Consider the following 15,536-nt stretch of genomic DNA (forward strand, 5'->3'; position numbering starts at 1 on the left):
CTCAATCTATAATAATCATATCCTGAGTTTCCTCTCTCCTCATCATTCCCCCATGAGGCCAGAGATTGTTTACTTGTGACTATTAGCTTCATAGAGCTACATCCTTCTTAAAGGTCACTTCGACTCTGAGCTGCATCTGTACACAGCAATACAAAAGTCAGTTTATGCCAGAGACCCAAAATAGAGAGTACAAATAGAGCTGACCAGTTCGATCACTTCACATCCAGCTCTTCCAGCTTTACAACAAGGTTGACATAAATAGCAGGGTTACCAACATTGAATTAAACAAGTGCCATCAGGTAATTACTTTACTTTAAAAAAGTCATTAATTCACTGATAAAGTACAGTTACAAATCAAGGCTAACATTCATCACTGATGAAGTGATATGATAACAAAGACAAAATGTGGCTTAGACTATACAGAATTTTGTATACTGAAATATAAAACAAATGGATTTAGCAAACAACTTTAATTTAAAAATTCATATATACTCATTTTTACCTCCAATGAACAAGGAATTATTCAACAGAATTGTTGTACAGACATCTCCAAAATTACTTTGTATTCTGTATTTCTGGGTTTTGCATGGATATTTTACTCTGACACCCCCTCAAAAATCAGAGAGAAAGAAAGTAACTATCCTGCTTCCCATTTGTAACAGAATGCATCCTTTGCAGCATGGATTACAACAAAGTTCAATCAATACCTAATAAGCAAAACAATTGATGTCTGATCGATACTGTCAGGTCACAGCTGAAGATTGTGATTTTCCTAAATGGGGGAAGGGTGGGAAAAATCACAAAACATTGGGCCAAATTAAGCTGGCTGATAATCAACAACTCAGGCCCTCAGCCATTCAGTTCAGAGCATCCAGCACTCAACCAAATAAACAGGCCCAAGGTCAGGTGCCATAATATCTGATGCCCTGCCCCTGCCCCTGCCCAAGGTCAGGTGCCATAATATCTGATGCCCTGCCCCTGCCCAAGGTCAGGTGCCATAATATCTGATGCCCTGCTCCTGCCCCTGCCCAAGGTCAGGTGCCATAATATCTGATGCCCTGCTCCTGCCCCTGCCCAAGGTCAGGTGCCATAATATCTGATGCCCTGCCCCTGCCCAAGGTCAGGTGCCATAATATCTGATGCCCTGCCCCTGCCCAAGGTCAGGTGCCATAATATCTGATGCCCTGCCCCTGCCCCTGCCCAAGGTCAGGTGCCATAATATCTGATGCCCTGCCCCTGCCCCAGCCCAAGGTCAGGTGCCATAATATCTGATGCCCTGCTCCTGCCCCTGCCCAAGGTCAGGTGCCATAATATCTGATGCCCTGCTCCTGCCCCTGCCCAAGGTCAGGTGCCATAATATCTGATGCCCTGCTCCTGCTCCACCATTAAGCCCATTACTACATGCAGCAGTGGTGGATTTGGACCTTCAGATTTATGATTACACACTTTGAAAGGAGACAATCAGTGAAAAAATACTAAAGCAAGTGTTAGACTTATTTTGCTTTTAATCATTAAATTCAATTTAATTTTGCTTTTTAAACTTAGATGTTTTTAAAAATTGATTTGAGTAAGTTTCACACATCTCAGCAATGAGCCATCAAAGACTGAAGGATTCTGGGAGTGGGATCTCAATGGTATGCCACCCGAGGGCAATGTAGCTTATGCAGCCTGCTCCACTTCTTAACTGTAGAGAGCTTGCTTAGTCTGCTCCCTGCAACCAGAAACACTCACTCAAGCTGGGTAGCCACCTTGGACAGAGTGTCCAAAACACATTCAGTGTAATCCCACCAAAGGTCATTTGTTCACAATTAATTCAACACTTCTGCCTAGTCCTCGGTGGTTTTAAGATATAAATGCTGTTCTGTATCGCACAAGAAATCAGGTTACATTGGTGTCGGCTTACACTATTTGTCCGTATAATGCTATATCCTATCTTCAAGATAAAATTGAAATGATTTTGTTACCAATGCATTATAAGAGAACCTAGTAGTATTGTTTATCAAGTACGATAAATGGAGAATTAAGAAATAAATATAATTTTCATTTTGATTTTCTCCAGCTCCTATATTTAAAGTAACAAGCCCATTCATAACCCAAGTATCCAGGAGTAAAAGGCTGTTAACCTTTAAGATATAACAAAAAGGTAAACATTCATCTAGGAAATCTAACTAGCCACATCTAAGAAAACCATCATGTGCTTGGTATATTTTATTGTACCGTTTGCACATCTCAATACATGATTCACCTTCACCAGTTACAGAAACCACCACCACAAAAAAAAACTACACAATCTCCACAATTTTAAAACAATTTATTTGACTTGCTAAAAGTCTAACCAAAATAAAAGTAAAATAAATTGAAAATCTATACTGGAGGTTGAGCATAAACACCCCATGGATTGAATTTAATTTGAAAATGCACTCAACACTGCAAGATGCAATCATTAAAGTACAAGCAAAATGTAAGAAATAGAATTCTGGTGCAGTAAATAGATGAATTTAGTGCAGAGCTGAGAATTACTCAAAACATATACTGTCAATTTCTTCTACTATTGGAAACACATCAACTTCTTTTGTTATTGGAAACGTGATACTACTATTTTATCTGCTTAGCTGGTGTAATCAATTGTAAACCTTCCCCGCAAAATAAACCCTCAACTCCTTGCTCCTTCAACAAAAACAGCTATGCACTTTTTAAAGTAGGTGGGAGTGAGAGGAAATATTGGTACTAATTAAACTGTTCACTCAACAATTAATTCCATTTTTATTTCTAACGAGTTTATAGCAAACCAATGGGCCAAAACTATGTTTTCAAATTTGATGAGACAAGGTTGCAGCACAGTAAAATTGAAAGTATATGGCTAAACAACCAATAGATGTTAAACAAGCTTTAAAAAAATGTGCTTTGGTATTAGACCAACAGGTTGATTAAATGAATTATTAATTTTGCTAAGCAACGTCTACAATTTCCATACAGTGCAGGCCCAGTCAGCATTTTGTTCAACTAACATGTACATTCAATTTCATTTGTTTTTTCAAAAATCAAGCAATAAACCATCCTTCTGATAAATTGAGGCCAGGCTACACCAGCTGTGTTATTATGCTTGTTATTTGACTTACTTACTATACCTGTAAACAAAAGTATCTACAGCAAGACCTTCCTAATCAGATATCAACCTACAATAATTCACAATCACTTCAAGGCCTATTCCCGGGGATAATAATCTGACATATAACTATACACCACACTGCCCAACTCTTTGCTAATGATCTCAAAGTTTGCATTGTTTAATAAAATTTTACCCAACTGCTGATCTGGTTAGTAAGTGTTTCAGCAGTGTCAACCTGAGTAAATGAACTGAGAAGGAGAAGATCCACATTAAGCCAACGTGTGCTAAAGTACAGATAGCTGCAAATATCATAGAATTTTTATTTTTAAAATATTAATTCACATAGCAATATTCACATTGGTTTACATCTCTCTTGACTTTATCTGCAATGTGTAGCAAATGCACTACTGAATGACACTGGCTAAAGTACTAGTTAATTTATCATGGATAGCAATATAAAATTCTAAAAAGTTAACACAAGCAATTTGCATTTATGCAAAACATCAACACAGTGAAGAGATTTGCAAAGCAATATTCTCTATAGTTTATCATATTCCAGTAAAGATATTTTGTCCCATTAATAATTACCAACCTTGCCATTTTCCCACCTTGAAAATTTTACCACAACTCAGGCATTCAGCTGTTAACCATTAAACATTGTTAAAATTAACATGCAATACAATCTTAAAAGCAATTATTAAAACATTGATAGCTTTACCTACGGGTTTGATATCCTTTGACAGTAAGCCTTCTATTTTTCTACATTTTGAATATCGCAAAGTATTCAACCCCTATCCCAACATAGCCTTTGCACACTTTTTTTTAAATCACATCTGCATCAAAACCTTGATCTCCCTAGTTATCAACTTGGCCTGCATTTCACAGAAATTCATATCAAAATATTTCAATCACTTTGTGTAAGTGATAGTAACTTGCTCATATGTTCAAATAAATTTCCTTCCTGGCAAATTTAAATAACTGAAAAAGCTGGTGTCATCTTGCATCATTAGGCTGCACAAGGTTTCCACTTCCTTGTCCATTCTCATCCAGTATTATGTAGCCTTTATCTTTACATTTCAAAGTTATAAAGATCTGACATTTCTGAGTAATTAATATAAACCATTATAGATTAGATTGTAGAGACCATAAAAGTAAACTTCTTATTCATTGACTTGTCACTCCTTACAGGTCTTATCCACATATCAATTGACTGCAACTGTCTTCTCCCTTTCTTTTGCTTCCTTCCCTTTCCTATAATACCTGTGTAGAGTTGGGAAGATTATCCAGTATTTTCTGATCATCATGACATTGCAGATATACAAATATTCCAGTTTCCAAACACTCCCCCCTTTTAGTCTAAGAGAATAGTCTTAATTACTTTGTAGTGTCATCTGGCTTGAACCTTGCCAATATCCTTTTTTTCCCCCCTAATTTTATTATTCTACAAGGGAAACAATGACCTTTCCCACTTAAACAAATATACTAGGAAGAGCTTCCAGCTCTTGGCTCCATCCCTCCCCCTCCTGTCTTCTCCTATCATTTCGGTTCTCCCCCCCCCCCCCGCCTTTCAAATCTCTTACTATCTCTTCTTTCAGTTAGTCCTGACGAATGGTCTCGGCCCGAAACGTCGACTGTACCTCTTCCTATAGATGCTGCCCGGCCTGCTGCGGTCCACCAGCATTTTGTGTATGATACTAGGAAGTACAATGCTACAATACTACACTATGTCAAATGACTTGGGCCCTGCACTTGCTTGACACAAACCTGTGTTTATGCTATATTCATGCATAAAGACATAATTTAAACATTAAATTATTTACATTTGGAAACTACAGTTAAGCGCCACCGTGTTTGCAAATTTTAACCTCAGTACAGTTGTTTATTATAAATATGTGAAATCGTCTTTTCTTACCCAGTGCCACCTCGCAGGCTTTGCGCAACTGAGAGTGATGCGCCTTCTTCACCTCCTTATCCGCCAGAATCTTCTCAAGCGCCCTGGTGAGAAACATGTTTTTCGTCTTTTTCCCTTCATACATGACGCGCTGGCCCCTCGAAAGCGGCCGGGGGCTCTCTCCCCACTCTCTCTCCTGCTGGATTTCCCGATTATTATTAATTTATTCGCTGGTCTTTCTTTTTCTCTGCCCCCCTTGAGACCTGCCCGATCGACCAAAAAGGAGAGAGGGGCTGCACAGGGTGCCGCCGATGCAGGCGGAACGGTGAGCAGCTCGGTGTAACCGGAGCTGTGGTGTTCCTGTGCCGAGCACCGAGCTCCCCCATTACCGGCCTTCCATCGCCATGTTGGAAGGAAGCAGCGTCACGAGCGTCACGCCCGGGCTGCAGCAAAGAAACGCGCGCCGCGAGCGGGCTGCCGGTTCCCTGCACCCGGCTCACAGACACGTTCGCCTCCTGCTGCCTTAATCCTCCCGGACGGCAGCGAAACGGAGACACGGGAGATGCAAAATATAAAAAAAAAGAATGGCCTTCTTGTTGACTTTATCAACCTGTAACACAATTTAATTCATCATGCCCATCATATACAAGGTGCTTCTTAAAAACAGAACCCAAACGAAATTCTGTCAACGAACTAATTTGCACGAATGCCTCGAATTATCAGATTGTTTGGAAGGTTGTCATGTCAGGAAGACCAGTGAAAACAATACTATCGGCTAAGGCTATCATTTATTGATACCTTGCGGCATAAATTAGTTATCGTATTAAAAGAATTGAAATAAATGACCCCTTTGGACATAAAATGATCTCCTTTAAAGAGGCGAGCACGATATTTTAGAAGGAGAACACAGCGGAGAATCCGTTGAGATTTTGAAAAAAGGGTGCGGTGTTTAGGAATCGATTTTGAAAAGTAAATGTATTTCAGCAATTCCCTCGGTTACGTTGTGTTCTTACACAATTCTGTTTATTGCAGTATCTATCGCTATAAGCACACCCCAATAAGTTCACTTCTTGATAGGCATATACTATAATTAACATAACATTACATAGATATAAATAAATACCTAAATATATAATACGTCCGATCCATTAGAGCCAATCGGCGAACAAATAATTAGAGGGTATGTGGTGCGAGTAGATATGACGTTGCACTAATAAATATGGGGGCGGGACAAGGTTGTCAGAGCTGGAGACTTGTTGGCAAGAAGGTGGGAAGGAAATTGAAAGTGGGAAAGAAATGTCAAGTCTGTAAAGCAAATTATCATTTTGCGTATAAATAAGCGTGCCAATTGATAACACGTTTGTTGAGAGAAAAATACATTTTGTATTTTATGACGAGGTCGCCCGTGACGTCGGAATTAAGAGTTTGGATCTTGTTAATCACAGAAATAATAGACTTCGCCACATGCAAGGAATGTTTGAACCCTTTGCAGCTATCATTACTTGCCTCTTACCATATATAGTGTGTCAGCAATGTAGAAGAGGGGCACAAATCTAGAACTGAATCCTCCTTGAAACTTTTAAAAGGAGAAAACAAAAGCAATGAGTATTGAAAGTGGAGGATTTCAACTATCCAAATATGATTGAACTAACATTATTGTAAGGGGGGCGAAAGTGAGGAGGAATTTCTCAAGGTTGTTCAGTGGAAATTACTTGCCCAAAAAGGGAAAAAATGCCATTGCTTCTCAAAAATCATCTACAGCGAGTATCAATGGGGAAAACATCTACAAAATAGCGATCGAAATAAGATCTTGAGAAGCTAAAAAAAAGGATTTAGACCCCTCCAAGGTACAAATTGTCAGTTGCAGAAGAGCCAATTACAATGGGACGTGAATAGAAGCTGGAGAAGCTTGGTGGGCAAAACAGAAATCAAATAGTGGGAGGATTTTATGTCAAAATATTTCACCTGCCGTTTGGACTTACTTGAATGTGGGAGAAGGTCAGAGAAATTCAGGTCAGCATTGTACAAAGGACAAAATATATTGAGTAAAATACAGCAAAATAAAACGTACGACAGTTGCTAGAAGGCTAAGTGAGAATCATACAGATAGCACAGGAGAGGTAAGTAAAAATGAAATAAGAGAAGAAAATTTGGAGCATGAGAAAAGACAAACCTAAAGTGGAATTAAAAATCAGGTTTATAAGAAGGGTAGTATGGCTGATCAGAAACTCAGAAGAAAATTTTCTAAAGACAGAAGTTACTAAATTAATACTTTAATTTATAATTTTCACTAAGTTAAAAAAACACTTCTAGAATCTCAGCAAAGGAAGTTGTAATTGAGCTTCTAGATGGGTGAGAAGTGGAGATACTGTTATGGCTAATTTAATTTCCATTCAGTCCATTAGGTTTCTGCAATTCCCACAATGATCTGACTCATTCCTCACATAAACTCTTCTCCCCATATTCCCATCAACTATGAGAATAGGTTGAGTGAACTCGGCCTTTTCTCCTTGGAGCAACGGAGGATAAGAGATGACCTGATAGAGGTATATAAAATGATGAGAGGCATTGATCATGTGAACAGTCAGAAGCTTTTTCCCAGGGCTAAAATGGTTGCCACAAGAGGACACAGGTTTAAGGTGATGGAGAGTAGGTACAGAGGAGATGTCAGGGGTAGGTTTTTCACTCAGACAGTGGTGAGTGTGTGGAATGGGCTGCCAGCAACGGTGGTGGAAGTGGATACGATAGGGTCTTTTAAGAGACTTTTAGAGGGCCTAGTAATCTCTAAGGTAGGGACATGTTCGGCACAACTTTGTGGGCCAAAAGGCCTGTATTGTGCTGTAGGTTTTCGATGTTTTAACTATGCCCGGATTCTACCACTAACTTACATGCTGGGGGTTAATATACAACGGTCAATTAATCTACCAATTCAAAAATCTTAGGAACATGAAAGTAAACCAGGACGCACAGAAAGAACCCAAGTAATCTTGGAAGGATTGCACAGACTCCAACAGACAATCCCAGAGGGCAAGATTAAACTCAAGTTGTTGGTTCAGTGTGGCAGTAGAACTGCAAGCTAGCTACATTATTGTGTTGCCTAGAGCAGACCAACCACCTGATTGAAACAGAAGTGAAGGAGGAAATTATAGCGGCCTTGGCCACAATATTCCAGACTAACAAAGTAAAGTTGCTTTTTGGATTGGAAGAAAGTGTGCAATAGAGTTTCCCACAGATTGGAATGAGTATCCCAACATTTCATAATATAGATTAATGAGTTGGATGGGTGCAAAAGGCACAATTTCCTAATTTGCAGATGATACAAAACTGGGAAATGTGGAAATGTAGTGAAATCCACTTCTGTAAGATTTTGACAAACTGACAGAATGAGTGAATAGAGTGGACTTAATGTGAGGAATCTGATTTCCAAATCAAGTCTCCATTATCAGTCAGGGATCTGGATACAGACATCCTATGCATAACCAAAATATGGACATCTTGAAGGTCACTGGCAATGACACTAGGGTTTCAAAGGCAACACTCCAGGAAATACATGACCAAACTTGCAGATCATATGTCATTGGTGTATAAGGGCTTGGTGTTCAACTTGGTAGGAAGAACACGAACGTAAACTGGAAGGTACAATTCCCAAAATGGGCAACTGTATAAAAAGATCTACACTTCCTTTGAACAGTTCACTGAAAATGGCAAACAATTTGAGAGAGGTTAGAAAAGTATCTAGGATCCTGGACTTTATAAACAAAGGCATGGAGCACATGATGTTCTTTATAAACCATAAATGAACCTTGCTGACAATCTTTTATAAAACACAATCAGAATCAGAATAATGTGCCTGCCTGGGTAAGATGTGAAATCTTTGGAGAGATTCCAGGAAAGAAATACCTAAATGATTTCAGAGCAATTGTAGTTATATGGAAGGACCGGAGAAGCTGGGATTATTCTTGGAACAGACAAGATTGAAAGGAAATCTAATAGCTGTATTTAAAATTGAAAAAGTTGAAGACAGAGTAAATAGAAATCAAACATTCCTATTTAGAAGTATTCAAGAATTAGGTTCAGAGAATGAAGATGATTAGTTGAAGAACTAAAAGGAATATGAGGAAGCTTTTTTTTTATAAAGCAAGTGGTCATGTTTGGGAATACACTTTCGGCGATGGTGGTAAATGCAGATTGAATTGTAGCATTCTAAAGGAACTGGAAAAGTATATGAAAGGAAGGAAAGAACTTTCAGGAAAGGGCAGAGGTGTAGAACTACAGTATTAGTAGTCTTGCATCGTGCCTATATGGCCAAATGCCCTCCTTGTATTCTGTGAGTCTATGAAAAAAATATTTAGCTACATTACAGGCTGAACCAGTTTTGACAGGTTTTCCACCAAGTTCACATAAAATACAATGTAACACCAATTATGATCAATATTGGTAGAGCTACTAGGACTTGATGTTTCAATCCCTATGGTAAGTTGGCACTCTCGATGTTGGCAGTGGGTTTGGAGTGGTGACAAGGAAGGAGGGTAGGTACGTCATTGGGGTCATCAGATGGGTACCCTCCTTCTTTGACGTTTCACTGATAAGGCCACGACGTCTCCAGAGGGCTCAATGGTGCTACCTGGAGTCCCAGATACACCCCCCTCAATTCCATACCCTCCTGTCTTCATCTTGCAGCCCAGTTGTTGTCTTTCCTTTTAATCCAATTAGTAAGTCCTGAACACATATCTTTTTCCAAGTATATATTTCACAGTAATGTATACATTTCCAATGGAAACTTTTAAAAAATCACCTGATACAAGAAAACGAAAAAAACAGGTGGAATCTGAACAATCATATGGATGTACGTTTACGGCAAAAAGGGAACATTTGGAAGTTTATCAGGAAAATGAGATACCAACACTCGAAAAGAATTGGTGACAATAAATGATTTAAAGAATTGTTGGGTCAATTGAATAGAAAGCACAACAACAAAGAGTAGCATATAGTTCCCGAGTACAAAGAACATTACTAACATTACCAAGACTAACAAAACCCTGTAACTTTGTTACCTTCATGTAAACACTTCAGTGGATTGTTCGTTTTACCCAGCCAGAAAACCATGCAAGCAAAGAAATAGCAAACAGAATTAAATCTGGAGAAAGATGCTCCTGTTTATATCAAATACACAAAAACAGCAATCAGAAGCATTAAGTTCATTCGATATACAGTACTATGGTGATAATAGAATCAGAAGCACAGATTGGGAAGGAAAGAAACAGAATAATATGTTCATATTTTTTGGAGGAATCATATCACTGTTTTCTAGCTTCCAAAGGTTAGATGAAAGCTTTGTAGTTCTGCTGATTTCAGTAATAAATCATGGTAGAGAATTAAAACAGGGAGGAGGTTCCAAGAACGTCCTTGACCTCAACAATTATGGAAATCTGATGTGAGAATTAAACAGGGTCTGGTGACGCATTAGTGACCTTAGTCAGCTAGAACTTTCAAGTCAATGATTTATCTTGGAATCCTCTTAAGATCCTCAAATTACAGAAGCCTGTCTTTCACTGTTTGATTCACTGCTCATAACGTCAAAAAATCACTGAGAGGGCTGAAAACAGGAAAGCCTATGAGACCAGATGGCATCTCAATTGTAATCCTGCAGATCTGCGCTGTGGAACTATTTGATCCTCTGGTAAGTTATTCCAGTACAATAGCAACATTGACCTATACCTGGTAATGTAGAATATTGCTCAGATACTGACTGTATGTCTGGTTCAGAAAAAAAATATAGAACAAATCCTATGTGGCTGTTCACCTTTCAGCCAGTCCAGTTCACTGTGCTGCTTGATTTATTATTTTAGTAACATGTCTCCCAATTGCAATGGGCATTACTACAAAGACTTCTACAACTCTGTAACTTTGATATCTTCTAAAGAATACTTCAGTAGATTGTTTGCTTATTTGTTTTATTCAGCCAGAATGAAATGTAGATAAAGAAGTAGAAAATGGACTTCAATCTGGAGTACATAGATAAATGTGAGAAATTCTGCAGGTGCTGGAAATCCAGAGTAACACACACAAAATGCTGGAGGAACTCATTAGATCAGGGAGCATCTATGGAAATGAATAAGCAGTCGATGTTTTGGACCGAGACACTTCTTTAGAACTGAAAAGGAAGGGGGAAGACACCAGAATGGAGAAGCATACTCCTGTTTACATCAAAAGTGCTGAGGTCAAGAAAGTAGAGAGTGAACATCATCAATATCCTATCCTTCATTAAAACCTTGTGGATGAGTGTGTGCCTACAAAGACTTACTGTACATTTCCAAACCAAAAGCCATGGATGAACCAGAAGGTACGTCATCTGCTGAAAGCTAGATCTGTGGCATCCAAGTCTGGCAACCCAGGCCTGTACCAGAAAAGCAGGTATGATTTACGGAGGGCTATTTCAAGGGCGAAGAGACAACTTTGAAGGAGGTTGGAGGTGATATCAGATGCATGACAACTTTGGCAGGGTCTGCAAGACATTACTTCCTACAAAGTGAAACCCAATAGTATGAATGGCAACGATACTTCACTACCAGATGAACTCAACGCCTTCTATGCACACTTCGAAAGGGAGAACACAACTACAACTGTGAAGATCCCTGCTGCACCTGATCACCCTGTGATCTCTGTCTTAGAGGCAGATGTTAGACTGTTTTTAAAGAGAGTGCACCCTTGCAAGGCAGAAGGTCCCGATGGAGTACCTGGTAAGGCTCTGAAAACCTGTGCCGACCAACTAGCGGGAGTATTCAAGGACATTTTCAACCTCTTACTGCTACGGGCAGAAGTTCCCACTTGCTTCAAAAAGGCAACAATTATACCAGTGCCTAAGAGGAATAATGTAAGCTGCCTTAACGACTATCACCCGGTAGTGCTCATATCGACAGTGATGAAATGCTTTGAGAGGTTGGTCATGACTAGACTGAACTCCTGCCTCAGCAAGGACCTGGACCCATTGCAATTTGCCTATCACCACAATAGGTCAACGGCAGACGCAATCTCAATGGCTCTCCACACGGCTTTAGACCATCTGGACAACACAAACACCTACGTCAGGATGCTGCTCATCGATAACATATCCTCCTCACTGACAATCAACACTGGCACACCCAAGGGGTGTGTGCTTAGCCCACTGCTCTACTCTCTGTATACACATGACTAGGCATAGCTCAAATGCCATCTACAAATCTGCTGATGATACAACCACTGTTGGTGGAATCTCAGGTAGTGACGACAGGGCGTACAGGAGTGAGATATACCAACTAGTGGAATTGTGCCACAGCAGCAACCTGGCACTCCACATCAGTAAGACGAAAGAGTTGATTGTGGACTTCAGGAAGGGTAAGACGAAGGAGCACATACCAATCCTCATAGAGGGATCAGAAGTGGAGAGAGTGAGCAGCTTCAAGTTCCTGGGTGTCAAGATCTCTGAGGATCTAACCTGGTCCTAACACATTGATGTAGTCATAAAGAAGGCAAGACAGTGCTATACTTTATTAGGAGTTTGAAGAGATTTGGCATGTCCACAAATACATTCAGAAACTTCTATAGTTGTACTGTGGAGAGCATTCTGCATCACTGTCTGGTATGGAGGGGCTACCGCACAGGACCGAAAGAAGCTGCAGAGGGTTGTAAATCTAGTCAACTCAATCTTGGGCACTAGCCTACAATGTACCCAGGACATCTTTAGGGAGTGGTGTCTCAGAAAGGCAGCGTCCATTATTAAGGACCTCCAGCACCCAGGGCATGCCCTTTTCTCATGGTTACCATCAGGCAGGAGATATAGAACCCTGAAGGCACACACTCAGCGATTCAGGAACAGCTTCTTCCCCTCTGCCATCCCATTCCTAAATGGACATTGAAGCTTTGGACACTACCTCATTTTTTTCTGTTTTTGCACATTCAAAAAAAATCTATTCAATACACCTAATTGATTTACTTGTTTATCTATTATATTTTATTAATTATTTTTTTGCTCTCTCTGCTAGATTATGTATTGCATTAAACTGCTGCTGCTAAGTTAACAAATTTCACGTCACATGCCGTTGATAATAAACCTGATTCTGATTCAATCATGTTGATGTCATGGCGAAGGAAACTCACCAGTACCTATGCTTTCTCTATAGGCACTTCCCCTCAAACCCTCACAAATTTTTGTTGATGCAGCACAGAAAGAATCTATCGAATGCTTCATGGTTTGGTATGGATCCTGCTTTGCCTGGGATTGTAAGAAACTTCAGAGAATTATGATTACACCCCCCACATCATGGAAACCAACCACCCCTCAATGGACTCTGTTTACACTTCTCACTGCCTCAGTAAAGCAGCCAGCATAATCGAAAACCCCATCCTCTCCAGATATTTTCTCTATTCCCTCCTCCCATTGGGGGAGAGGATAAAAATGGCAAAAAGCATGTATCACCAGACACAAGGGCGATTTCTATCCTGCTGATATAAGACTACTGAACAGGTCCCCATTACGTTAAGAATGGACTCGACCTCACAATCTACCTTGTTATGACCTTGCACCTCATCTTATTGTCTACCCGCACTGACTTTTTTCGCAACACTTTTTTGCACTCTTATTGTTTTACCTTTTACAACCTCAACACACAGTTGTAAATGAATTGACCTGTATAAACAGTATGCATGGAAAGTTTTCCACTGTGGATGATATCATAAGATATATGAGTCGACTTAGGCCATTTGGCCCATTGATTCTGCTCTGTCATTCTATCACTGCTGCTCTATTATCCCTCCCAACCCCTTTCTCCTGCCTTCTCCCTGTAACCTTTGACGCCTATACTAATCAAGAACCTATCAACCCCCACTTTAAATATTCCCAGTGCTTTGCCTCCACAGCCATCAGTGTCAATGAGTGCCACTGATTCACCACCCTCTGGATAAAGAAATTCCTTTGCATCTTGTTCGGCATGGACGCCCCTCTTATTCTAAGGCTGCGCTCCCTGGTTCTAAACTCCCCCCATTTTAGGAGACATCCTCTCCACATCCAGTCTCCCCAGGCCTTTCAATAGGTTTCAATGAGATTCTCCCTCATTTTTCTAACCTTCAGCAAGCATAGTCCCAGAGCCATCAAATGCTCCTCATACTTTAACCCTTATATTCCTAGGATCGTTCTCGTGAACCTCCCCTGGACTCACTCCAATGCCAGCACACCCTTTCTTAAATGAGGGGCCTAAAACTGTTCACGATACTCCAAGAGCAGTCTGACAAATGCCCTATACAGCCTCAGCATTACAGTTTTGTTTTGTATTCTGGTCCTCTCAAAATAGATGCTAACTTTGCATTTGCCTTCCTTGTCACTGATTCATTCTGAATATTAACATTCAGGGAATCCTGCACGAGTACTCCCAAGTCCCTTTGCACCTCTGATTTCTAAATGTTTTTCCCACATAGAAAATACTATACATCTTTCTTTCTTTCTTTTTAAATCTTTTTATTAAATTAGTACACAAAAGATAAACCATGTAGACACTAATACACTGTTGCAATATAAATTTGCAGAAGATATTAACACACAAAAAAAAGTGAGTACAATCAGTGCAGTTTAGATATAAAATAACAAGGTAATATAATAGTATACTAATTTTCCATACATATCAATAAAGAGAAGAAAAAACCCCAAAACCCCCTCCCCCCAAAAAACCCACCGTGCAACTAATCTAAAAAGCAAAGCAAAGCAATGGGCTAACTAGGTATCAAGTAGACTTAAACAACTTAAAACAATCACATCCTCAAACCCGACTTCCATTAAAAACAGTTAAAAAAGCAAGAAGGGAATGTAAATATGGGCAAAGAGAAAAAAAATTACATTAAATGAAAATGTTGAATAAAAGATCTCCAGGTCTGTTCAAATTTAACTGAAGTATCATAAAGATTATTTCTGATTTTCTCCAAATTTAAACATAGTATCATCTGAGAAAACCAAAAGAACATAGTTGGGGCATTAATCTCCTTCCAATGTTGTAAAATACATCTTTTCGCCATTAAAGTAAGAAATGCAATCATTCTACGGGCTGAAGGGGAAAGATTACTGGAAATTTTAGGTAATCCAAAGATAGCAGTAATAGGATGGGGAGAAATATCTATATTCAATACCTTTGAAATAATATTAAAAATGTCTTTCCAAAAAGTTTCCAAAGTAGGACAGGACCAAAACATATGAGTTAAGGAGGCTATCTCCCCATGACATCTGTCACAAAAAGGGTTAATATGAGAATAAAACCAAGCTAATTTATCTTTAGACATATGTGCTCTATGAACAACTTTAAATTGAATTAGGGAATGTTTGGAACAGGTAGAGGAAGTATTGAATAGTTGTAAAGTATGCGCCCAGTCATCCGCCGAGATAATAAAGCCCAATTCCTTTTCCCAATCTGACCTAATCTTATCGAATGGAGCTTTCCTAAGTTTCATGATAGTATTATAAATAATAGCCGTTACACCTTTCTGACATGGGTTAAGGTTAATTATAGTATCTAA

At 39.4% G+C, this 15,536-nt stretch overlaps 1 protein-coding gene across 3 annotated transcripts in view; it reads right to left on the reverse strand.

The window, feature by feature from the left end:
• arfgef1 (ADP-ribosylation factor guanine nucleotide-exchange factor 1 (brefeldin A-inhibited)) overlaps window positions 1-5,435 on the reverse strand; it is a 211,658-nt gene extending 206,223 nt beyond the window's left edge. For 2 of the 3 annotated variants that reach the window (XM_063064749.1, XM_063064740.1), the window contains exon 1: window positions 5,022-5,434. In XM_063064749.1, the coding sequence (XP_062920819.1) occupies window positions 5,022-5,145 (124 nt within the window). In that variant the 5' untranslated portion in view covers window positions 5,146-5,434. Of the gene's footprint in view, window positions 1-5,021 lie in introns of all 3 variants that reach the window. The other variant, XM_063064730.1, reaches the window with a different exon arrangement.
• Window positions 5,436-15,536: the final 10,101 nt, after the last annotated feature.

This window comes from Mobula hypostoma, chromosome 1 (assembly GCF_963921235.1).
Source record: "Mobula hypostoma chromosome 1, sMobHyp1.1, whole genome shotgun sequence".
Lineage (NCBI taxonomy): Eukaryota > Metazoa > Chordata > Chondrichthyes > Myliobatiformes > Myliobatidae > Mobula > Mobula hypostoma.